Genomic DNA, 25,918 nt, shown 5'->3' with positions numbered 1-25,918 from the left:
AGCAAAGACTTGGTCTGAGAATCACTTTAAGATCTTTACGTTGGCTTAGGACCTGTATGGGGAAGTTGGGGAAGAGAAGACAAAAGGGAGAAATGAAAGAAAATAAAATACTGACAAGTTAGCTTAAAGTAAGATACTTAGTGAGGAGGAAAACAGGGCAGGACAAGATCAAAGTGCATAATGGACAGCATATGAAATGAGAGCTGGTACCACAACCTGGCTGCAACCAAAAGCAAGAGAGTCAGGAAGTTATCAGAAGCATTAAAATACTCAGAAAGTGAAAAAAGAAAATCCCACAAAGAACAATAAAAATCACACACAAGCAGAAATATCTAAAAAACACATGCAGGTAATCTTGATTAAATGAAGCTGTGACATGAGAAGAGCATCACACAACCAACTATTCTCCACTGGCATATGAAAGGAGAAGGCACATACGAAAGCTTTATGGTTTTCCTTATGACAAGTCAATATTTACTAGCCACATAGAGATAGCAAATACACAAAGGAAGCATGCAGTCTTCAAAATCACACTATAGAAAGATTCACTTAGTCGTCATGTGAAAATTAAGCCTGCCAAAGGTTGTGAAACATCTTGAATATGAACACCTAAATGTACAAAAGAAATTCCACACTTCTAAATTTACCAAATGCAGATCTCCATCTGACCACTGCACTAAAGCTGCACAGAGCCACTGCTGCTCCAGCTTTCAGAAACCTCATCTTCAACCTTGCTGAAATAAAGCTCGTACAGCAAAAGCAGAACAACATCTGAAAGGGTGAATGCAGAGTTAAGTGTGCTGATTTTCTTCAGACAAGCCACTGAGCTCCCACTTAAACTGTGCTAGGAAACAGTGACTGTGAAACAATACTATCAAGTTCAAAAGTAGCACCTCATTTTAGCATATTAGAAGTCAAAATGAAGAGACAGCACTCGAAGGGCTTTTAACTGTTTGGTGGTGTTAAGACTATTCAGTTGAAGCGCAAGTTCAAACTCATTTTTATGGTGAAATGTCTCCACTTTCTGGTACATGAGGCATAAAGCCAACCTTTTTGTTTTTAATAAGGTAACACTAATCCACTGCTCATTGTAAACACAAGTTACATTTTACCTGAGGGGCTAAGACTAACAAACTCCAAACTTAGAGACTCTAGTACTAGGCTGCAGTTTTGAAAATAGGCATTGTTTGCAAGACCGAAAATCTTAATGCTTACCTTGTGCTTGATAAACATGACTCACAGAAACTACATTTGCTGCAAAGGGTAAAAATACAAACACATAAAACCTTGGTACATTTAGAGTAAATATTTAAAATATTTTTAAAAGTTACATAAATATAACATAAATAAATATTAAAAGTTACACAAATATAGGGAGAACCTCCAGCTAACACTTTCCCTCTCCTAAGTTTACTTTGCAAGTTAGAAAAGCTAAACTGATTTTCATAAAATGTGACTATGAATTCTTTCTGGCATTTGAAGTTTAATTCCCCTTAAAGTTACATAAAAGATTGGGAAAAATGCTTCGCTTCCTGAAACGAAAAGCATGACGCATTCCTGACACTGTTTACAGTCTACGTTGGTTGAAAGAGTATTACGGAAAATCAGTTACAGTGCTTTCAAAAAGAAAAATTCTCTCAACTGAGTGCTTGTCTGTATGTGTGTACACACACTGCTCATTCTTCTCCATGACCAGGCACAGAGCTCATGAGTGACAGAGAGAACAGCCCACACAAAAAATGTCAGAAGTTAACAAAGGCGAGGAATGCTCACGCACAGTGAATTAAACTGCACTGCCATGATTTGAATGGTGTAAGGTATGTATGGTTCAATTCTAAGAAGTGATACTTTTCACTAGAGAAAAAACGGTGTGGTCACATACAACTCGAGTAATGTATTCATCCTAATTCTGTGAATAATGAGCTGTTACTTCTCTCCTGCAAGCATGAACATTTTAAAATGAATTAAGAAAGTCCCCGTGAGCGTAAACAAGGCAGACTGATTATTAAAAATAAATAATTAGAAGGAGCAATAGATGCTACTATACTTTATTTTATACATATGAATATACCTCAAAACACATACTTACTTTTGATAGCTAATTCAGCTTTGAGAATATTGGTGTATTCTTCACGAGAAAGTTGAGGTGGAAGGCCACCAACAAGTAAATTTACTCGCACTATGGATTTATTGTTTTCCGCAATGTAAAATCTTGTTTGATTCATCTGACGTATTGAAGTCTACCAAAATAAAGAAAAATAAATGATGTGACATTTGGCCAAAAGATACTGCGAAACAAAATCCCAAATAGTTCTGGACTTAGCAATCAAGTCCTCTAAGCCTGGAGGATATTTTGAACAGAAACAAGCTTCAATCTAAGCTGATTACTTGCTTTTTCTGTAATAATGGGGATTACCTCCTTGATAGAAAAAAGGATCATGTTACTTTTTCAGACTTACCTTTCTTATGTCCTTGAGTCTGTTAAGAATCAGCTCCTGATTGTCCAACACCATGCGCTGAACTGGAGACAGCAAGAACATTAATCATGTTTAAAAGCACTTTAAGTTATTATCAGGCTCGATAAACAAAAACCATTAAAATAAATTAGATCACCAGAAACCAACCAGGTAGGACATTCGCAAGGCTACATTAACCTAATAAACCAACTTCCTGATAATGCTCACAAAGAAAGCGAAGTATCAGGCCAGTATCCGAACTACAAAGATATTGGATGTGGCCAGGGCATCATCAGACTACTTTAGTGGCTTTATTTACCTCTCCATGCAGCCTTACAAATAATGAAGCACAAAGGGATGTGAACTTGGAGAACACCAGCTCAGCTCTTGCAGGGTCACAAACCTCTTGAGCAGCTCTAAGCCTGTGTATTTTATAGTACACACACATATCCCCTCGGACTATCTCAGGACCTGAATTTTTCTTGTTTGGGGGCAGTGTCAGAGGAAAAGAGAAGGGAAAGCAGGAGCCAACTGAACTTTACGACGAAATTTTACTAAGTACTGCACTTAAGACAATTATGTCAGTTAAAGGCAGCTCCCCTAAACAGGGCTTTTTGCCAAAGGGTTAATACCTGCCAGAAACCACTAATAAACTTTTAGGTGATGATGAAGAAAGAGAAGGCAACCATATTCCCAGAGGACACCCAAGACCGGAATGAACAAACATCACTTCTAATGAAGTATTTCAACATGACGTTGAAGTTCCATTTCTGAAGGCATTTATTGTTAAAAAATAACAGGGACTGTGTTAAAAGCGGAAAAAGCAGCTCCGAGAAGATCAGTTACAGACGTTCCTTTGGCCAATGCTCCTTTGCTTACCTTGCTTACTGCCCATAAGCACTTCCACCAATTTGAAATTCTCGAGGCACTCCGTCTGCCAAAAGATGCAACATGTAAATGTAGCTTCTGAATTAAATATAATTTTATCAGATGTTTACAGTAATGTTATGGTTACACCACACACACACAGAGCATGAAAAATTAAACAGTTTTAAACCAACCATGATGTTCTCCTAAACCTCTCCTCCTGATCCAGGAATAATCGTCATTTTACATACTCAGCCAGACACACCATGTCAGGCTCCTGTGCCCTTAACTATGTTGGCATCCTCACAGCCCAGTGGATTCATCCCAGGGTACTGAAAGAGCTGGACAATGTTATCACAGGACCACTTTCCATAATTTTTCAGCCATCTTGGAAGGGTAGAGTCCAATAGACTGGAAGCTGGTAAGTGCTGTCCCAATTTTCAAGAAGGGTAAGAAGACCCTGGTAATCACAAGCCCATCAGTTTCACTTTAGAGTCTGGTAAAATTACAGAGAGAGTTACTCTGGGAACTGATGAAAGACACTCGAGAGACAGTGCAGTCATTGCCCATAGTAAGGGTCCACAAGGGGAAAGTTCTGCTTAACCAACTTAATTGAATTTTACGACAAGGTCACCCCTCTAGCTGACCAAGGGAACATAGTAGGATATGGTGTTTCTGGATTTTAGCAAAGCTTCTGGTACTGCCTTTCACAGTATTCTTCTGGATTACCTGTCCAGCACATACCTAGACAAGTCTGTAATACACGGGTGAGCAGTTGGCTGATCAGTCAGGTGCAAAAGGTTATAGTAAATGGGATTATATCAGCCTGGCAGCCAGTCACCAGTGGGGCTCCCCAGGGCTCAATTTTAGGGCCACTGCTCTTTAATGTTTTTATGAATGATCTGGATGCAGGAATTAAATGCACATTAAGGAAGTTTGCCAATGATGCTGAACTAGGAGGAGCTGTGGACTCCCTCAAGTGTAGAGAGGCCTTTCAGGGAGATGTGGAGAGGCCAAAGAGCTGGGCAATCAGCAGTCACATGAAATTTAACAACAGCAAGAGCCAGATTTTCTACCCAGGACAGGGCGATCCTGGTTATAAATACAAACTGGGGTAGCAGAGGCTGGAGAGCAGCCCTACCGAAGGAGATCTGGGCATGTGGGTTGATGGCAAATTGAGTATGAGTCAACATGGCAGCCAAAAGGGGCCAGCCATGCCCTTGCGTGCATCAAGCACATCATAGCCAGCTAGTCGAGGGAGGTGACTGTCCCATTCTATGCTGCACTGGTGTGGCCCCACCTTGAGGCTTTTGTGCAGTTTTGGGCTCCTCAGTTTAAGAAGGACAAGAGACTAACAGAGTGTGTCCAGAGAAGGGTGACCAAGGTGGTGACAGGCCTCAAGGGTAAGGCTGAGGAAGAGCACCTGAGGTCACTTAGTTCAGCTTGGAGAAGAGAAGGCAAAGGGGTGATCCCATCACAGTCAACATCTTCCTCAAGGCAGGCAGTGGAGGGGAGGTGCTGATCTCCTCTCTCTGGTCACCCTTGACAGGGCACAGGGAAATGGAGTGAAGCTGCATCAGGGATGGTTCAGATGGGACATTAGCAGAAGTATCTTCACTGGGAGGTTGGTCACTGAAACAGGCTCCCCAAGGAAGTGGCCCCAAGCCTGTCACAGTTCAAGGAGTGCCTGGATGATGCTCTTAGTCAATACAGTTTAGTTTTAGGCAGTCCTGTGAGAAGCAGGGAGTTGGACTCAATGAGCCTTATGGGTCCCTTCCAACTTGAGATATTCTAAGATTCTATGACTTCCTTTGCAGAGCAGTGCAAAGAAGTAGGAGAAATGCATGATCATCTTAACACTGATCTCTAGTTTCCCAACAACGTAAGATTAGCCGTGTAGTTACATAGAAGTGTATTTTAAATATCTCAAGGCATAAAAAGCCGTAAGAAAATATACTGCATGCCAAGAAACATTGTGTTCATGCTAGTAAATCTGCTTGACCCAGAAATACTGACAGTAACTTCCAGTACAGAGCAACCAGACGTACCATCAAGATTGCAGAAAGTTTTGAGCATCATTCCAATCACAAGAGATCATCTAACAAACATTAACAGCATTCACAATAACTGTGAATTGACTGATTATAATTTCTCTAAAGAGAAAAACATACACACCCCACTTCAAGATCACTAAGGTGGCATATAGACATGCTTACTATCTTTCATTTACCTGTTTTCCAAGTAATGGAAGCACTTCCTTGATGACAGTCTGTGTAGTGCTATCCTTATTTACTCGTAGAGAAACATACGCCATTCCCACTCTAAAGAGAAAAGAAATACTTACTTTAGGACAATCATTTGACCTATCCTGTCTGTACATTTTTTACCTAAGTGGCAAATGCAACATTCACCCCACAGAGAAGCAGACTTTAATCTCAAGGAAATGATCATTAGAATATGGCAATTAGTTTCTTTCTATACACAGAATTACCTGCAAGTCTTTCATAAAACTTGGCAATGTAGTTGCATTAGTAAAATGAACAAATTTTAAATTTTTTACCACTGCTCTTAAGAAATGAATTGGTTACCAGTCAGTCTTGTTTCCACTGCTAAATATGCTTAAAATGTATATTGTCTCAGTGGTAGATGGAACAGTTTTTTCCCTTGATTTTTCCCTCCTATTCTCAAATCAGAAGTTACACTGAATTCTTCCTACTTAATGTTTCTTCCAAACACAAAAAGAAATGAAATCAAGCTTTCAAGTGGCATGTGTGTGTCATCATTTATTTACAGATGGAGTTCATGTAAAGTTGCATCTTCTTGGCTGAACACACAATAGAACTGCACAAGCTGTATGTTCCATGCATGTAAAGAAAAGCACAGACACGTCTCCACGCACGGAAATGAATAGTATGTATACTCCTCATTCAGAAAAATAAACAGAATAATCTTGAAATGCAGAAGAATAAACTACATTCTGTTATACTTGTGCAACTTCAGTAACTCGAACACACTGGAGACTAGAGATGACAAGTGTAGCCAACCAGAATAACCTCGTGATAAAAGAGAAAAACACTCACTTCAGCCAGGCAGGATAAATTCTGATCACTTCCTCGTCCTTTGGTTTGGCTCTGATGATCCAAGCTTCAGGAACAGATTCGCGGAATACCGAGCTCAAGTTGCTGTCTTCCACAGCATCATTCCTGTTGATAACATCATCAGACAGCAGCGCCTGCTGTGTAAAGGTCTGAAGCTCATACTCCTGCTGGTCATCATTTATGTAGTATGCCCTCAAAGCAGCCTCCTGCAACACAGCAAGATAAATTAACATTTCCTTGAAAAGACACCATTAATACCTTTGTAACCACAGACATTTATAAATACCTTACTTATGGAATGAACCTTTAATGCATGTTTTAACCACAGTATGGTGGATAAATAGCAATGGCAGTAAACAAAACAAGAGCAAAATTTTAAAAACAAATTTCAGTGGAATATACAAAAGAAAATTTGAGGTATCAGTGGATTTGAACACAGCCCATGGTATTTCTGTCAAGTGCTAGTCAAGTCCTACATGACAGATTGAATGTAAAAATTCAGCACCAATAAGGCTACACTCACTGCATGCAAAATTAGTTCAACAAGGAAAACGGTAAATTACACTTGGTTATGCCTAACAACCTTTGTGCACTAAGGGGATGCTGAAAATTAGGAGCTTCTCAGCCACAAGTCTGTCCTGAACCCACACACCTATAAAGAGGAAAGGTAAGGGCAGTCCTTGGAAGATGCAAGCAGTCACAGGAATTTTACATCCATTACTGGCCCATGCCTGCAGCATTTCTGCTAACACAGATGCTACAGTGAATACAGCCCAGTAAGTCAGCTATGAGAACTGGTATGAATCTGCCCTGGTATTATAAGCAGCAACCTGATAAAATGGCCTTGAAAAGCAAATAGCACTCCTAAATAAAAGTGTTTTCAGCACTGTTTACCATTTTCCTTCAAGATCTTTGACATACAGAACACTACATTTTCCAAAACTCCTGTTGATTTTGAACACAATATCAAGATAAAAATCTTAATGACCCATATGTTTAAATTGTCAAATTCTGATGTAATGAATTCTTCAGACTCCTGGGCCAAGTCTTTTATGACTGTGAGTTCTCACCATGCTTAACTCCTCTGTGCACCACCCTCTACCCTCTCTAGCCTGTATTTCTGCACTGCATGGGGTCTCTGCCTAGCCCAGTAAATTAAGCTCTGTACAGAACATTTGACTTAGTACTGAGTCATGTTTCCACCCCCAGACAGAGCACTAGAAAAGCTGGGGAGTGGCGATGATGTGATTGGTAATTCACTACTTTTACAGCCAAGGAGTGGAGGTAACCATAGTATGCTTCAGTCTTCAAAACGGATTAACTGAAGTGCAATAGCAGTGGCTGCCCAACGTCAAACAATTGAATACTACAGAAGAAGAGAAAGACCTAAGGAGCTGATTATCCAGTACTGCTCACATCAGTAAATTTAAGACCTCAGAGTCACACAGGGAAGGAGAATGACTGCTTAATGTGTGATACGCTGTGGTACCCATTATGTTATGCATATATAGGCCACCACTTCTTCAGATGGTCTAAAATAAAAGTGCTACATGCAGAAGTCAAATTACATTGTATTATTATAGCCCATTTACAGATTTTGTTGTCACTGAGTTACATCTGTAAAACTTCTAGCTCCTACCAATTGTAATACACAGTCATGTGCCCCTTTATCACACTGGAGTATTGACATTCGCCGGGCATCTTACCACAACTTCTTCATTTTTTGCAATCCTTGGAACTGAGATCAGCCGAAATTGGTTGCGTTTCACGGCATCATTCCCATCAAATATCTTTAATGTCTGTTTACCTGAAAGAAAACAATTACTGCATTTCAGTAACACACCCCTCAAATCATAAAGATACCTGAATAGGAAGCATATAACGAAACTATAAAACCCACTGCATTTAATCTACTGTCCTGCTTCTTCATCACAAGCTTTGAGGCTGAATATTTTCGTTTTTGTTTTGTTACTTTTCATTTAGAATGGGGGAGGAAAGCAGGAAAAGTGTTTCAAATAATCACAGCTTTATCCTGTCCTTTGATGTAAGTGTTCGTATATAACTACACTGCTCATGTTACCTCTTTTTCATCCTCACCATTCATGACTGCTTTTATTATTGACCAGTTCAACAACATGAAAACCAAGACAGAGTGCCATCACCTTCAGAACAGCTCCCAAAGCACTCCAAGTTCTGAGAGCATCCTTCTGAAGAAAGTCTTTAAAATAGCTGATGAACTGTACAGAAACAGGAGAAAATGCAGGAACAAGAGAAAAACTACAAGAAAGAAGGTACAGCAAATGAAGAACCACAACTCTTTGTTGTGTTTCATTTCACTAAAGCCGTATCAAATCCATGCCCAAAACACAGAGCTCAAGTTGTTGCACAGACATCTCTCAAAGGGTGAAAAGTTAAGCATTTCAGGCTCACCTTTCACAAGCATTTCACGAACATGAGTTAAGACTCAAGTCCGGAACAATCCAATGTATTACAAGTTTCTTTGACAAAAGTCCAATATGTGTGTCCTTTCGGTCTATGGCAAAGAATTAATCAATCCAGACCAAACTGGAGATTCCAACAAGACAGACCGTGTGTCCTCTCCTGATTACATGTTTATGAAGAGATGTGATGGGCTGTTCAATTTTGCAGGTTCTTTCATGCACTTCCAGAGAGCCCATGCTTTACAACAGACAGGACTGTTATCCACGGTCAGAATTTGCCCTTTGTATTTGCAGGGTTGGACTGAACTGTTTACAAGTCACAATGAACTTTTTACTGTAACACTATGCTACAGACTGATCTCACAACAAATCTGTACAGCTGTGTTCATCATGAAGTAATAAAATCACTAGAAGGTATCACTTGAGGACTTGAAATGTTAGAAGCATTAACCGAAAGCTATGTACACCAGATGTACAGTACACGCAAGAGGTTAATCATGCAGTTTGTTAACACACATTGTAAAGCAGAGATATGTCATGTGCTGGAATCTACTTCCATCCTTTTCTTAGAACTTGGAAATACTTTGTAGTATAGCAGAAAGTACTGAAAAACTTTTGCTCTCAAATAATGGCATCTAGGGTTGAAGGACCTCAATAACAAACTACCATTTGTCATAGAAGGATTAAAAAGAAGAGCTGGAGCTGGAGAAGCAAAAAACCAAACCCCTCCTAAGCGATGGTTGAAAAAAGCAAACTAAAATCCCAGGCAGAAATGTGCATCATTTGGTATCTTAATGCTGCAGCGACAGATTAAAAGGGAAACACTGCAGTGAGTGACTGCAGTGATGCTCTGCAAGCTGCCTACAGCCTGAAACTCAGGTATGCTATGTCTAATCCACCTATTCCTGTCTCAGTGTATATTCTGTCACTTCAGACAAAGGCAGACTGATGCAGAACTAAAGGTTCATCCAACACTATGTCTGAAAATGTCTTTTAACATGAGACTCTAACCCTCAAAATCCTGCTACCTTCATTCTCTTTACCTTTATTTCTCATTATTCTGAGATGTGACAGCTACAGGCTTTGTTCTTCAATTTAGCCTTGTCCACTTACTAAGCCCCTCCAAGAGTGAGAGCAGCGGGGATGCCCAGAGCTCTGCATCACAGCAAAGTGGCCAACAGCATTCAGAGCTGCATTAGTAACAGTACTGCCATCAGGCTGACAGAGACAATTATTTCACTCTGCTGAACCTTTCTGACACCTCATCAGGAGAGCTGTACCCAGTCCTATGCTCTTCAGTACAAGACAGACACAGATGCACTGGAAGGAATGAAAGGAGGGCCCAGGAAGATGATAATTGCTCTGGAGCATTTATCAGATAAGGGGAGGCTGAGAGAGCTGGAAGTGTTCATGCTGGAAAATGAAGGATTAGGGAGGGGGTGTCTTATTGATATGTGTAAGTAATTAATGGGAGGGTGTAAAGGTGAACAGACAAGAGGCAATGGGCACAAATAAAAATCAATAAATAAAAGAACCAACACAAATAAATAAAAGCACCCAACAAATTACATTTAAACCTAAGAAAAAAAAATTTTCTACTGTGAGACTGTAACAGGTCATCCAGGGAGGGTACTCAAGTCTCATCCTCAGAGATATTCAAAACCCAACTGGACATGACCCTGAACATACTGCTCTGATTGACCCTGCCTGAGCAGCGGGTTGGCCTAGATAGTCTCCATACTGCCCCCAATCTCAGCCTGTGAAGGGGTACCCCTGTACAAGGGGTGCTTGTACAAAGAAAGGAAGATAAAAAGTGAGATCATAGATTCACAACATAGTTGGGTTAGATGGGGCCTTTGAAGATCATATAGTTCAAACATCCTAACATGGACCTCTTTCACTAGATCAGATTGCTCAAAGCCCTGTCCAACCTGAGCTTGAACACTTCCAGTGATGGGGCATCCATAACTTCTCTGGGCAATTTGTTCCAGTGTCTCTCTACTCTCAGTCAAAAAATTCTTATTAACTATGTCCAGTCCAAATCTGACATCCTTCATTTCAAAACAGCTGCCCCTTGTCCTGTCACTACAGGCCCTGCTAAAAAGTCTCTCTACAGCGTTCTTATATGCTCCCTTGAATTACTAAACAGCTGCAGTAAGGTCTCCCTGAAGCTTTCTACTCTCCAGGCTGGACAAACCTAACTCTCTCAGCCTTTCACAAAGGAATGGACATTTCATCCCCCAGAGCCCACTCCTTAATCCCATCAAGGCCCCTCTGGATGGCAACCCTTTCCTCCAGCGAACCAACTGCTCCACTCAGCTTGGTGTCACCCACAAGCCTACTGAGGGTTCACTCAATCCCACTTTCTGTCATTGATGAAGATAATAAATAGCACTAGTCCCAGTATGGGCCATTGAGGGACACCACTTGTTACTGGTTTCCACTTCCGAGGTTGATATGAAAGCACAAATGGTTTAAGCAGGAAGCAAAGGAACTAAAATCCTAAATGAAAGTCACATTGAAAAAGTTACTGGCTTTCTAAATAGTATCTACAACATGACAGATCTTCAGGCTTCCTGTTTTGCAGGTTTATTTCTGGCTCCTGTCAAGAAGAATGACCTTTGGAAGCACAGCTCTAATTTCTTCTTTCCTATATGACTATTCCTCAAGTACACTTTTGAGAGTAGTTAGCTGAAATAATTTGCAACATCTGTTTAAGGAAAATAATCACACAATTTCCACATGCAATGTATACTCTTTACAGCACTGAGAGTGAATTATTCTACTGGAGAAGTGAGCTTGGAATAGAAGATATGATACATTGGAACCTTCCAAGTATGTTTTTAGGTATGAAAAGTAGTATTACCAAGGTGATTTTACCTTTTCAATTTCCAATTACCAACTTAGTGGGAGCGTCTGTTGTCAGGTTTTTTTTTAGTCATAAGGAACATTTAAATATCATCCACTCTCACTTCTGAAGGACCCTTGAAACCCTACCACCATTGCCTTGAGACTGTAACACTCATCAGAAAGTGTTCCACTGCTTTAAACCCTGCTGGATTAAGTGTAATTTTTTTAGAAGCAGATTTGTGTCAGAGTCGCCTCCCTGGTGACCTTAGCATAGGCAAATTTTAACCAAAAGACACACTGCGTCTTGATTAACATTCTTTAGGGCTAACAGGACTTGAGAAAGCACAGCGAATGCTGGTTACTGACAGCACAGCCAATGTTGAGTATGAACTTTGGTAACATTATCAAAATCTCTACTGTTTTCTCTAGCAATCCAGAGGGTAGACAACCATCTGAGAATAAAAACATTCGTTAAAGTTTTGGTACTTGTTTTCATTCAAACTGCCTTTGTAGTCTGCTCTTATTAGATACTAGCTGGCCTGAGAGAATCCCTAGCAATTTAACTAGAAAATTTTTTACAAGCAATTTGCTTCTTAAGACCAGCCAAATGTTCCAAAAAGTTGGCTTGGTTCTTAAAATAAACCTGTTTTCAAGGAGGGGTTTAGATCCACAGACCAGTAGTAACGTCCTTAGCTCAAGTACATTCCTTAGCTAAATACAAAGTATGCTTAATCCTGCTTTCCTTAATGTAATCTTTCATACAAACCAAGCTCAATTGATGAGCCAAAAATCATGTTTAACTTCATCACTGTCCTCCTCACAGGGGTCAATTTTACTCCAACCCAGTGAAAGATGATGGCTTTCTTGCACATGAGCTTCTGGAGACACATTAACAAAAGAACAAACAGCTACTTATTTGAATTTAAGTCTACATACTGCTACTTAGTATAGAAAATTTTTGTTAATATGCACCAGATGCAGATGAAAAAATTGGTATTTAAAGGAGTTACTGCCTGTTTTGTAATACTGACAATTCACTGCTGAATGCATTTTATCTTTTCCTGTTTAATCAGACTACACAGTATCAATTTTTCTCCTGAAATACACTTTTTTTCTTATCATGGGATACCGAGTTGAAAAAAACCTGTTCTTCATGCACATGCTATTCAGGGGGAAAACAACTACAAAAAGGTCAACTCCAGGCATAATTTACAGAACTATGGAATTTGATTTTGGAGGCTAAGATACCAAATTTTCCTGGGAAAAGTATGAGCAGCATTTGATGAGTCCAAAGTTCACGTCCTTTGACTTCCAAATCCCCACAGACAGGACTTAGTTCTGAAAAGACTTACGTGCGGCTTGTGGCAGAGAGGAAAATGTTGCTGTCCTGAACGTTTTTTCCACTAGAGGCCTATACCAAATATATTGGTGGAATTTACTCTCAAGAGACACTGCTTACCAAGGACCATTCTTACAAGGAAAACTTGTGCTATCCCTTTCTCTAGCCAGTGCTACTTCGAATTACCACTGGCAAATTTTGGTTTATTTCTATTACTATTCACAACGTACAAGGCAGCAATAAAACAGGTAAGAATTATGTACTTTTATTGGTCTTGAAGAGAATCTTTCAAAATCCCAGACTGGTCTTTCTCCAGATGTTCCTCTGCTAAGAGAGCCATTTGCAGGTGTTTCACTTCTCTGAACTTGTTTTCCAAACATCCGCCATGTGTATCACCACTTGATCTTGTTTCACCTGCTTTTCCCTCTAGCTTTAGGGCTCGAAATCAATTTAAGTGATGTTTCAGAGGAACATATGACATGCTTAGTTATCTGTATGCCATTTTAGCTGAGTACAATGACCCGTTTTATGAAGCCTGAATGTTTCATAAGTATCTTCAAAGGATAAAACCCTCAAATCCACACAAGCTGTCCTTGCTTCTTCCTGAAAACTGTTTGTTCCCACTTGCAGAATTACAAGGTCTCCTCCATAATGTCAGCAGGTTTTGGACAAAACATAAGTAAGCACTAAGCCGATGACTCAGGTTGATCTAATGCAAGGACATTTCATATTTCTTTCTCAGCAGGTGCACAGCAACCTGGCAAAAGAGGGGCTGTGGAAAATAAGTTTACTGGCAGCACCACAGCCCTCGCTGCTCTCCTCAGATAGGTTCCTCTAAAACCTCTTTCCAAGAGGGTTTTCTTTTGATGGCTGCATTTTGTCCTGAGAAAGATAGGCACATTTGGATTGGACAGTTAGCATGCAGCCAGAGAGCACTCTGGGCCTGGAGATTCCCAGGAGAGGCCTACGCTCTTCATGTGTCCTTGTCTGATAAATGGGTTGCACACACAGAGAACCAGAAAGGCTGTTGAGTGCTCAGTACACCTCCTGCAATATGTCTGTACACATGTCCATTGGGCTGCTATGGAGAAACTGTACTCGAGCATCAAGACTAGCAGAATGTTAAAGCAAAGAGAATGCACAATCACAGAAACAACTCACAAAGCATGGATCTTCATGTCATTCTCAAGCATCCACAGTTAAATTTTTAATCTGGTAAGCACTGTCATAAGGACCCCTAAGGCAGAGAATAAATTAACACTAGCTAGTAACATTTGTGAGTATCTCCCCATAGCCTCGTGACAACAATGCTACAGAATGACAGATTTTTTCAATCTTTCTTCTTGAACAGACTTTCCATAAAACCTCTTTATATTTTGCAGGAAGTAGTTAAGAAGAGGTGATTACCTTCCCTGAAATAGACATCTAGCACAGCCAACGTTTTGACTACCAACGGGTGTGAGACATCAAGGATGAGGGGGGAAGGGATTTAAGGAACAAGAAAAGGTCAGGCAGGCTGAAAGAGAATCAAATCAAAGGGGTAGCAACACTGGGGACTAAATATTGTGCTTGAGGAAGGAAGTGAACTGCAAGAGACAAGCTGGGGAAGAGCACAAAACACAACTTGGTTACAAGTGACAACAACAGGGGGCAACATGAAGTGTCAGAAAGGCAGATGGGGGTTGAGGGAAGGACAGGAAAAGAAGATAAGCACAGTGGGGAAAGTGAAGCAAAATAAAAGTAAGGTGATTTTTCAGAACACTAATTTTTCTCACAGTAGTTACAGGCATTTCAGGTAAAAAAGGAAACAGACAAACTCTTCCAGCACTTAAGCCAATAGTTCATCAATACAGTCAAGCATAATCATCTTTTCCAAAATGTCTTCAAATGCAGGTGAAGCAAGCTGTCTCAGGAGAAATTCAGCATGACACCAGGTACAGCAATTCAACTTGTGAGTACCTTGAAGTACCACTGAACAGAAGCTTTTGTGAGGAAAGAAGTTGAAGACAATCTCCCTCAATCACTATCTATGATGGATTAGCTTTAAAATACATAAAAGGTGCCTAAGCCTCATTATACAGCAGTGAAGTATCCTCAGCTTCTATTGATTCCTGGCAAGCAATTAGGGCAGAATCATGTTCCCAGACACATGATTAGGCCTTTTCATGTTCCAAGATCCCTGTAGGTCAACACACACGTAAGAGCTCTTAACTCATTCTTTTATTTCAGGAATTACTGGGATAGCTCCTCTGGATTCCTTTGCTCATATATACAACAAATCTTTTTTTTCTTTTCCTTCCTGCCTCCACTAAGTGTTCATATTGCCATGAAATAACGAAAATGTTTTTCAAAAGTTTGCCTTTGACTTCTGAAGATTGACAGGTTACATTGTGGTTGCATCTTAGCTGAAACCAATGAATTCTGTTTCCAGGAAAACAAGAATAATCTGTGCTGGTTGAAACCTAGTTGAACATCACATCTCGGAATGGACAGAAAGTGCATACCCCTGAGGTACACCACTAAAGAGCACTTTTAATTCCTTTCTTTACCTCCAACCACAGCTGAGATCTGTCAATACAGAACAGTTTTATCAGTTACATATTCCTGGATTAACCAAGACATATTTCAATACGAAAATGGACACTGGGGCTCAACTCCTTCCCATGCAATACAACTAACTACACTAATGAGATCATCCACATGATGTTTATCCTACTATCTCTGTAACATTCAGTTCCCCTCTAATTGTTCACAGTGTAGACAAGTCCTTAAAAGCTGGCTCATGTTCTCAGGCACAAAGATTTACAGTCCTTTTCCAAACTTGCTCTGTACATCTGTTAAATCTATTATCTCAGAAAGTGTAGGGCTGTTTTTATGGTCATTTTATGCCTTTGGCTTCAGTATCTTGGTAGGCTAAGTTTCATGGTTGACTTCACATACTTCAGCTCCCAGAATTAAGATTTAAACCTTCTAACTTTACACTTCACTCAACAATTCTACTACAACAGAGGAGAAATAAAAAGGAATGCAGACCCTTAATTCTACTTTTCTCCTAGTTATTATCTACAGATTTTGCACCCTTTCCTATTGGCTTTCTTCCTACAGAAAAGAATGTCTTTACGAGTCAGTAGTATTCTTCTTTTTTCTCCTGACTTGCTTCCACTGTTTTTAAAAATATGCATCTGTAAGATGTTGAGAGCTTAAACTAAGGAAAGCTACAATATTCTGGAATGTAATTCACACACGCCTGAGGGACAATACGTTAACATCCCAAAAGATGTGGCACATGAACTGAGTCAACCCACCAAAGATAATGAGCACCTCACTATTGACTCATATTACATAAATGGCATTAATTGGAGACGGGTAGAAGGGGTCCAGCATGCTAAACATTGACTCTGACATGTTTAGTTTGATAGGTTATGACACGCAGAGAGGCACAACACAACACCTGGCAGGTGAACCCAAAAAATGTTGTCAGAGAAATTATCAGAGAAGCCATGACCTGGCCTCAGGCAAGGGCATCGGCCCCATGGGATGGGGGTGGTACCACCATGAGAGTCCACAGGAGAAGCTCTGTGGGTCGCCTCACCAACGGAGGTAGTCAGTCACTTGGGTTGTGGGACTTTGAGATGCATGGGAAAAGCATTCTAGGATTATACAAGACTTGTTAGGGGAGGAGCCAAAGGTAGAAGAAGGGATGGTGATTTTAAAGGATCAAATATGGGATAACAGAGGGATAAGGGGACATAAAGGAAGCTGGTCACATGCAAACTGAAACAGGACTGCAGGTCACTGTGACCCATGTGTACATAGTTCCAGAAACCAGACTGACAGCTGTTGCATGTTTTTCTAGTTCCTAATATGGATGTAGGGAGTTGAATGCCCTTAAATTGTGGTTGGCTTCATCTCCTGAAAAGTTACAGTTTGGCTATACCAACCCCAGAAAATTCCACATGCATAAGAATTTAACTGCTTAAGAAGCAACCATCCCAATATCACCGGGTGTCTTCAGCAAGATTGGCATCCAGCTATCTTAAAAGAAAAAGGCCTTGAAAAGACAAGCTTCCCTGCTCTTTAAATTGATTGGTTATTTATGGATTGTTAACACTACGTTTTCTTTCATTGATTACCAAGTTGAGAGAAATGATCTGTCAGGGTTATGAACAGATTGTCACTTATGCCAATTTATCAGTAGAAAATAGTGATATTTGTAAAACCCTGAATAGATGCATTGGACCAAAACTTTGCACTTCAAACTGATACCCAGAATTAGAAAAATAACCACTTAATGTTTTCTCACAAGGCAAAGCAAGTTAAGATTATATGAATAAAGACTGGAGTAGGTGACTATCTAGCACTTACTGAAATTCTGCTTACTTGAATCTGTTGAAATCTGGACATCTTTTGTTGATCCCTGTGTTGACCCATCAACATCATCATCTTCATCTGTGAAAACAGATAGATTTTGAGAAAGGATTCTTGTTAATTAGAACTGGGAGGCAGGACAGAAGTATTTGTCATTTAAGGATGGTTTCCATCAAACAAAAGAATCCAGTCAGAAAAGCATACTTTCTTCTTCTGCCTATATTCTGGTAAGAATCCATACTATAAAAACAGCATTAAAAAAACAAACCTACACTGGCATTTAATTACAGTGAAGGCACACCTGAAGTCCTTCTACTCTCAGTTTTAACATGGCAGCTACTGCATTACAACCCTTTCTCAAGCTGTGATGTTTGCCTATGACCAAAGCATACATGGTTTCCATTAAGTTTTAAAACACAGATCAGTCCAAGAATTGCAGTAACAGCCTTCCAATCAGAATTATGGGGTTTAAATAAATATATATAATTTCAGTAATTGAAAAACTTGGGGGTCAGATTTGCTGACACCCAAACAGAAAGAAATTACTGCACCCCAGAAGATACTTTGATGGCAGTTTATTACTCTCACTAAAAACTAGGAGATAACATGCCAGATAATAACACATAAAATACCTAGAAAAGATTAAAATAAAAGCTACTAACATTTCCATTTGCTTCTGTGAAGATAACATCCTGACTACATTCTCATTCCTGACACTCAGGTCCACACAGTAATACTGGTACCAATCCAAACAGGGTAAATTTTTCTTCTCCAAGAGTAGCAGTAGCTTGTAACATAAGCCAACCCAGTGCGATGATCAAATACTCTCACCCATCAGAACTCCCTGTCACTCCTGACTGGGATGCAAACAAAGCTCTCAGAAGATGGAAGCCTGGCAACAGTTTTATAAAAGCTATGCCTTGTAATCGAGGGAGAAAGGAGGAAATCAAAGCAGAAAACAAGAGGAAAAAATAAAATCAGTAAAAACAGATCTTCAGAGCAAAAGAGGTACTACAGAAGTCAGAAGCCTCATGCAGCAAAATCTTCCAAGCAGCAGAAATCATAGCATGTCAAGAAGGGCACTTAGCAGGAGTCCTAACCTGGAGACTAGGTAACTTACCGAATGTTTGGGTAATGCTTCAACTGCCCACAGGAAATACTAACAATAATGTTTGAGGTGGGGGGTTTAAAATACAAAAGACAGGTTGCAATACTTTCCTTGTTACAGTCGACAAACAGGTTAAGCTTCAGGTTGGAGAGAAATTTAGATAATACTGTCTTCAAAGACACTGAAATAAATGGAAGCTGAATGCCTTCTGGACTTTCACTTCAGACCAAGCAAATTTTAAAAAACAATATGTAAATACAACAATAAGAAATTAAAGATTTTCTGATTGCTCCTAACCTTTTCCAAGTTCAGATGGGAAGAAGCTGACATCTATCTTTCTTTTATTACTCTTTCTCCCTCAGTCGGGATAGTAGGGAAATCTACGCTGGCTTTGAAAAGCCACTGTCATCACAGAGGTGTCTACTGAATGTTGGTGGTGAAGGTTAGCATTTACTTAGCAGCAAAAGCTAATCCAGACAAATGCTGTCCAATAGGTCAATGATGATATGTTCATTCTCTGTCTACGACAAGTCATCTGCCACTTCCCAATGATCAGCTTAGGAAGAGCTGTGCCTGCAGTGGCTAACTCATCCAGGTGACAGCCAAGACTTCCTTCAACAATCTTAAGAGCAATACCTTTCACCAGCTGTGGCAACAGGAAATGTCCCTACTGCAGGGTGAAAACTGCTGAAGAACCATGTCTGCACAACACAGCAAAACCAAGTTCATCCAGACTGTTTATTTCTGGTGTTTCTTATGTTGGAAGCATTACGAATTCCCAGACTTTCAAGTACATGCTGTACTTTACCTTCCTCCACCACTAAGTAAATTCATTAAAAACAACTCGCTGTAAAAAAAACAATCTACAAAAAGCGATGCAATGCCTCCTCTCCCCCTTTACAATTTCACAGGTCACTTCAGTGTATCTAGATTATATAGACTCAGGGTCAAGCAGTTTATGCAGTAGCAGGATTCCTGCAGTAGCTTTTGCACATGAGAACGCATGGCTCCTGCTAGGGACCATCAAAACCAAATCTGTATGTTCCAAGCAGAAAGCTCAAGAACAACCTGTCAGGTTGAGAAAAGCGCAGCTGCAAATATTTAATTTCCACGACACCAAAAGAAAGGCTTTACAAGAACTTAATAATCAAAATATGGATTATAAAATACTTCAGTGGCTTAAAAACAAATTCTCATTCCTGAAGAGCTGCTAAACAAACATTCACTCTAGATGGCAGCAGAACGTTACCCTGCTAAACACACAACTTACTTTCAGCATAGAAATCTTAAAAGGGCAGATGCTTAATCAAAGAGGCAAATACAAGTATCTGTACACACGATACGCCAAATAAAAACAAACATGCATATCGGCAAGTGTTTGTAAGCAATGATAACGTTAATAACACAAATGCTTGGATATTAGGTTTTCACTTACACCATACTTCCTGTTTAAAGAACAGTTTTCAAATCGCCCTGCACCAGTAAGCAGAAGTTTCAGCATTTTGCACACACTCTGCATTGAAAAATCTGTACCCTGTCCTAGAAATATCACAAAGTGACAGTATTGCCACAAAAGCCACTGAAAATTAACAACCACACGCTTCAGTGAATTACAACACTACGTTAAACATACCTGTCAATTACCTGCAACTTTGACAGATTTACCTGGTTCTGTCTGCAAATTTTCTGTAACTCGAAAACAATGCAGTTTGCTGAAGTTGCGAGAAAATAACTGCACACAGCTTGGAGGCAGAATCATATTCCTTAATCTTCCAAAAGTACATTCTGGCGCGACAATTACGTAGCAAGCAGCATGAGCCTGTAAACAGAAGCATCAGTTAAGAATGTAGTGAGATACAAAGAAAGCAAATTAGTTTATAACTAAATGTGCACTGGAACTGCAAAACCCAGGCTAGGACACATACAGACCTTTTGTAAATCACTTTCATGAAACGAGTGACCCATTTTTCACCCTTGATTTTCATTTGTTCCATTCAGTTTTTATATAACCAACAATGGGAAGTCTTAACACACGAGGAAACACCAAATACTGCAAACCTGCTCTATTAAAAATACAGCTGGTTTTGTACAGCTATATGGAGAAGCCTAAAGTTTTGGTCTCAAACCCTGGATCTTCCATTCTATATGGATATTTACTGAGAAGAAGGCGTGAAAGCTAAGGAGGTTATACTGAATAGCTTGAAAATAGCATTATTCTCTCACACTTGCAGACTCAGAGATAACACTGCAGTTTTATTCCAAAATATGAATGGCTGGTTTCTGCCTTTATACTTATGTGAGATCTTCTGCATTAGTGAATACACATACCGTGTTAGATTTACCAGACTATTCTTAAGGATAGCTAGTCCCGCCTCAGAAATCATGGATCAGGTTAAAAAATACAAAACTAAATTTAAAAATAAACCGCTCAAATCATACCTGAAATGCTGAATAACCTCAGGGTCTCATTTTAAATTATTATTATATAAAGTACCTCATCTTCCATGAAGTGACAAATTAATGATTTACTACATACACTTTTCAGTTCCCACCCCAACTGGTGTAACTTTGCACTTTCATCATATTTCAATAAACGATACCATTAAGAGGATGTACCAGCTGTCACCTACACTGCAGACTGTGTATCAGCACATGAAAAGCTCTGACTTTCATGAGGATTATTGAAGCGTACCATCATGTTGCACAGGAATTAAATATGCATCACATGAAATGAGAAACACGGCACACTGACAACTTCAAAAAACCACAGCCACACAGGTTAAGAACTACTCTACACTAAAAGAGAAATAATCATATCAGAATGGTAAGTCTCTGACATTGCAGAATTTGTGTCATTTGCAAGAAATTCTGATTTCACACAGGAAAAGTAAGGTTTTCTGCAGGTTTATAAGCAGAAATCTATAATAATTTGTCCCTCGTAAATTTTAGTTCCATTGGATTTATATAAAATTAATCTGTGATTTTGAGAATTGCTCATTTTAATCACTAATGGGCAGATTTTAAAAATATGTTTTTGCATCTATCTCACAAATGTAAGTGTATAAATAAGGTTTATTTATAAAGTGTATATAAAATGTATCTATAAAGTGTACAAATAAAGTATATTTATATAAATCATTTAAATAAGCATGTGTGTACATATATATAGTTCCCACAAACATATGCAACAACACAACGTACCAGGATGCCACACCATTCACATCTCATGCCAGAGAGCACCTCAGAGGAGCCACACGTTTTCTTGCAAACTTCACAACGTGCACTTGAAGAAAGGTTTCCCTCCCTCCAGTGGTGGTGATAGGTATCCTGGGGGAACACATTACAATTTAGCATTACACAAAACACACAGAATCATACTCATGGAACAGTTTGGGTTGGAAGGGACCTTCAAAGCTCATTTAATCCAGCCCCCCTGTAATGAGCAGGGACATCTTCAGCTAGATCAGGTTGCCCAGAACCACATCCAGCCTGGCCTATAATGTCTCCAGGGATGGCGCATCCACCACCTCTCTAGGGAACCAGTGACAAGTGTTTCACCTCCCTTATCGTGAAAGACTTCTTCCTCACATTCAGCTTGAATCTCACCCCTTTTAGTTTAGAACCATCACCCCTCATCCTATCACAACAGGCCCTGCTCAAAAGACACATACAGAAGCATCTTCAACTTAACTTTAAAATCAGCCATTCAAATAGCTCTGAGGAAACAGCAACACAGACTATGACATTAAGTATTTTCTCAGTCTAAATATGTACCCGAACAATCTTAAATTTCACCAAAAGCAGCTTATCCAACCATCAAAAAATTTATCTCATAGTGCTTTTCTTCACAGTCCATCAAAACCAATATTCTTAAAAAAAAAATAATCCTGAAAGGTCAGTATTATGCATACATTTTACAGTGAGAAGCTAGGCAGTCTTGCCTCAGACAGAGTGCAGGAAGCCTGAGGAACATGATAATGTTTGTCAGGGTTGCAATGCAGCGAACAGCTCAACATATAGAAAAATAAAGCTTCATGACAGCTTCTGCAATGCAGATTTTTGAATGAGATGCTGATTTTTATTATTATTTTTAATTAGGATATTTTATATATCACACAGACTTTTCAACATGGCTTCAAATAAGCATCGTGAATGCGTTCAAACTTAAGTTCATTTCACTATCTGTGATACATTCTGAAGCCACAGCTTCCTTTGCCTGACAATAAGCACAACCGTGCTTTGATAATGGGCAGCATGTGAAAGGAAATGTCAATGCTCCACCCCTCCTCTAGCCCATGTTTTCACACCCAGAAAGTGTCCAAGAACGTGTGACAACTTTCTGCTTCAGAGGCATCCACACTTACATGGTCCTGGTGCCCATCCTGGTGACACTGCCGGCAGTCACTGCAAGCAAACAGGATACAGTCTGTGTGCACATGCAGCTCACAAACTAAAAGCATGAAAACAAGAAAACTTCTTTAAGCTGGAAACCTCCGGGTTTTTGCAGCTCCTCTTTCCCTCCCTCTCTCCCTCCAAGACTCCTCCACTACCTTTTTGCACCATCCTTGCTTTCCTTAATGCTCTTTTCCATTCAGCAAAGATAGGCAATAAAGGATGTTTTATCAGCACTGTCCGGTGTGTTGCTCCATTTCCTTTGTGCTAAACTGATGCAGCAAGTATAAGGAAAGGCTGAACTAATTTTGCTCACAAGCACTTGCCATATTTCCTCCCATACAGCATGTTAGGTCTGTAACAACTGTTTGGCTTATTACAGCTTTGTCTCACAGTTTCACAGGGATCGCTGCCTACTCAAATATAACTGTGCCTGAAGTCTACTTTGATTTCATGAAAACCAAAACAACCTGAATGTTAGAAGCATTAACAGAGAGCTCTCCTTCTACATCCAAACACCATCAAGTCTTGAGTGTAAAGTAATATCTTCCTGAAGCAATACTCCATTCCTCTTACAAACCCTTTTCCAAACCCTACTGCAGAGCAAGCAGGCACTTCATGAGTGGATTCAAAACAGCAGACACTTTTCTGCTGCCTAGCCCATTCTTTATATCCCTGGCACTTTCAGAAGCACAAGGAAACAAGAGACAAGTTTGAGTCCCTAGCCCCAGCAAAGCAGGGGACATGCCTGCCAAAACAGCAGCATGGAGGTAGCACACCCCTCCTGCTCACAGCCAGGACTCCTGCCTCACTCACAGTCCCCAAATAAACAACCAAAAAAACCACACTAAACCAAACAAATAAAATCCAACAAACACCAGAAAAACCCGCATGACTAAAATATGTCAATACCTAGCTTCATTACTGCAAGAGTTAGGAAAATTCTCTATGGACCACACAGAGAGGAATAGATGAAAAAGATCCTCCTCCAGCTGCTTGTGTATACAAGTACTCTGGAAAGGCATCCGATTTTTTGTTGAGTACATTAAAATAAGATGCAACATCAAATTCTTCAAATACTTTTTTCTGTTCTGCTCAAATAGGTTATTGTTTCAAGCACATCACAAAAATTTGAAGACTGTAAACTGAAAATTGGGGGGTGGCAACTACACACATTATCTGAAAGCATGTTTAAAACAGTCTTAAATTACACAGAGAAAAACACCTTATTTTGAGATCACCCTCTGGGCTCTAGAAAAGGCCATCAGCACTAACACTGTCTTATTCTAACCCTGCAGAAGACCATGATCACACCAAAGTAAAGCCTGTTTTAACAGGGCTTACTAAGTCAACTACATGTTTTCACATACAGCTCCCCATACTGCGCGTCCTCACTGAGCTGAAGAACCTCTCTATGAGGTGTGTGACACAGTCCCTCATCAGCTTGCATTTCTCCATATTCACAGACATATTTTACAGGTTTGCCAATTCAGCCATGAGGCAAGCTAGATGCTTTGAGTCATATCTTCACTAATGGTAAAAGTTTCTGTAGAGGGAATTATGGCTTCCAGCAATCGACAAAAGCATTGGAGCTTTTATCATTACTTCTGCTAACACAGGCACATACTGCCTTTTGCTGTATTTTGTAAGAACACAGAAGAGTTTTTTTTTCAGCAAAACCCTCTCTCTAAAGCAATTAGTAACTGTCAGCAGCATATGGAGTCCAAACATTGTAATTTTTTGCTGATGAAGTATATGTACTTATCTCACCAGGGGGTAATATACATGCATGCTCATTTCTGAGAATAGATGCCCTACCATGCACCCACAGCATTTAGTATTTGTCTGAAAATTTCCAATTTGCTTCCAGGAAATTTGTTCTATTGTAAGACGTGAAGAGTACAAACCAAATTATTCAAATTATTTTGAAAGTACATCTAATGATGTCAATCATTTATTTAGAAAAGGTAATTTCATCTTAACCCCCTTTTCTACCTTAATTATGACAAAGTTTCAAGCAAAAGTTCTTTAAATTTCAATATCAGAAGACAACGTAATAACCAACAGTAGACTTGTACTATTAAGTCATTAGAAGTAAGAAAAAAAGAAAGTTCAGCATCTCCGTCTGGATTTTAAAGCTCTACAGCTTAAAACGAATTCTGTAATTACCTTTGCAGAGTAAAGGAAGAATCTTGTGCACCGTATGAACCTTAACTGTCCCTTTTTAGCTACATATTGGAAAAGTATCAGAGGAACAAGTTGTAGACTTACTAGTATTCAGAAAACAGGATGCCAAACAAGTCACACTACGCAAAACAAGAAAGCTGTTTAGTCCATGTGAGGAATATAACTCATAACCTTCATTGAACCAGAAAAGAAATAAAATGTCTGGGCACTTGTAGTAACTAAATATAACTGCAATTTCACGTGTTTCTTATTTAAGAACACTTCAATGGAAGTGCCTGAAAAGATAAATATTCCCTTGCAATGGACACACCACTAATACAGAAGAATTAAGAGTAAGTACATGAAAGCAAAATTTAGAAAGCTTTAACTAAAACAGATCACTTAACTAACGCTATTTTTAAGAGTTTAAGGGGACACAGCTAGCAAAAACTTTCTTTTCAAATCCTCTCTTTTTTTCACATGCCATACAAGTTCTGAGGCTTATTAAGACACATCACCTGAAAAGACTCTGTGGCACCTGTAGCTCTTTGACCATCCCACCGTATCACCCAACTCACGTGGTAACTACATTAAGTGACAGATTCTCACTGGTCAGAACATAGTTTAGATTCATTATGCAACTCACCAGACAAAGCAGAAACAAAACCACTGCACCATTAAAAGTCTAAATGCCCTAATCAAAGAGAAATGTTTCCGCTACTCATACACATAGGCAATCATATTAAATAAGACATTATATTTAGCACAACAGCAATTTTGAAAGCATCTCAAATCCCTGCAGAATTGGTTCTTCTCTCAGTAAACTATCGTTT

The 25,918-nt window shown here is 39.5% G+C and overlaps 1 protein-coding gene across 1 annotated transcript in view; it reads right to left on the bottom strand.

Moving 5' to 3' along the window:
• The window catches only part of DGKQ (diacylglycerol kinase theta), an 89,196-nt gene that overhangs the window by 25,115 nt on the left and 38,163 nt on the right, over nucleotides 1-25,918 (bottom strand). Inside the window, exons 4-14 of the mRNA XM_065662664.1 lie at nucleotides 22,892-22,977; nucleotides 21,729-21,854; nucleotides 20,193-20,346; nucleotides 17,432-17,500; nucleotides 8,128-8,228; nucleotides 6,404-6,627; nucleotides 5,554-5,644; nucleotides 3,336-3,390; nucleotides 2,460-2,521; nucleotides 2,090-2,240; nucleotides 1,216-1,254 (exon numbers count right to left, since the gene is read on the bottom strand). Coding sequence (XP_065518736.1) covers nucleotides 1,216-1,254; nucleotides 2,090-2,240; nucleotides 2,460-2,521; nucleotides 3,336-3,390; nucleotides 5,554-5,644; nucleotides 6,404-6,627; nucleotides 8,128-8,228; nucleotides 17,432-17,500; nucleotides 20,193-20,346; nucleotides 21,729-21,854; nucleotides 22,892-22,977 — 1,158 coding nt within the window. The remainder of the gene's footprint in view (nucleotides 1-1,215; nucleotides 1,255-2,089; nucleotides 2,241-2,459; nucleotides 2,522-3,335; nucleotides 3,391-5,553; nucleotides 5,645-6,403; nucleotides 6,628-8,127; nucleotides 8,229-17,431; nucleotides 17,501-20,192; nucleotides 20,347-21,728; nucleotides 21,855-22,891; nucleotides 22,978-25,918) is intronic.

Source organism: Lathamus discolor, chromosome Z (genome assembly GCF_037157495.1).
Source record: "Lathamus discolor isolate bLatDis1 chromosome Z, bLatDis1.hap1, whole genome shotgun sequence".
NCBI lineage: Eukaryota > Metazoa > Chordata > Aves > Psittaciformes > Psittacidae > Lathamus > Lathamus discolor.
Note: the sequence above shows the minus strand (reverse complement) of the source record. Positions and strands in the feature narration are given on the sequence as shown.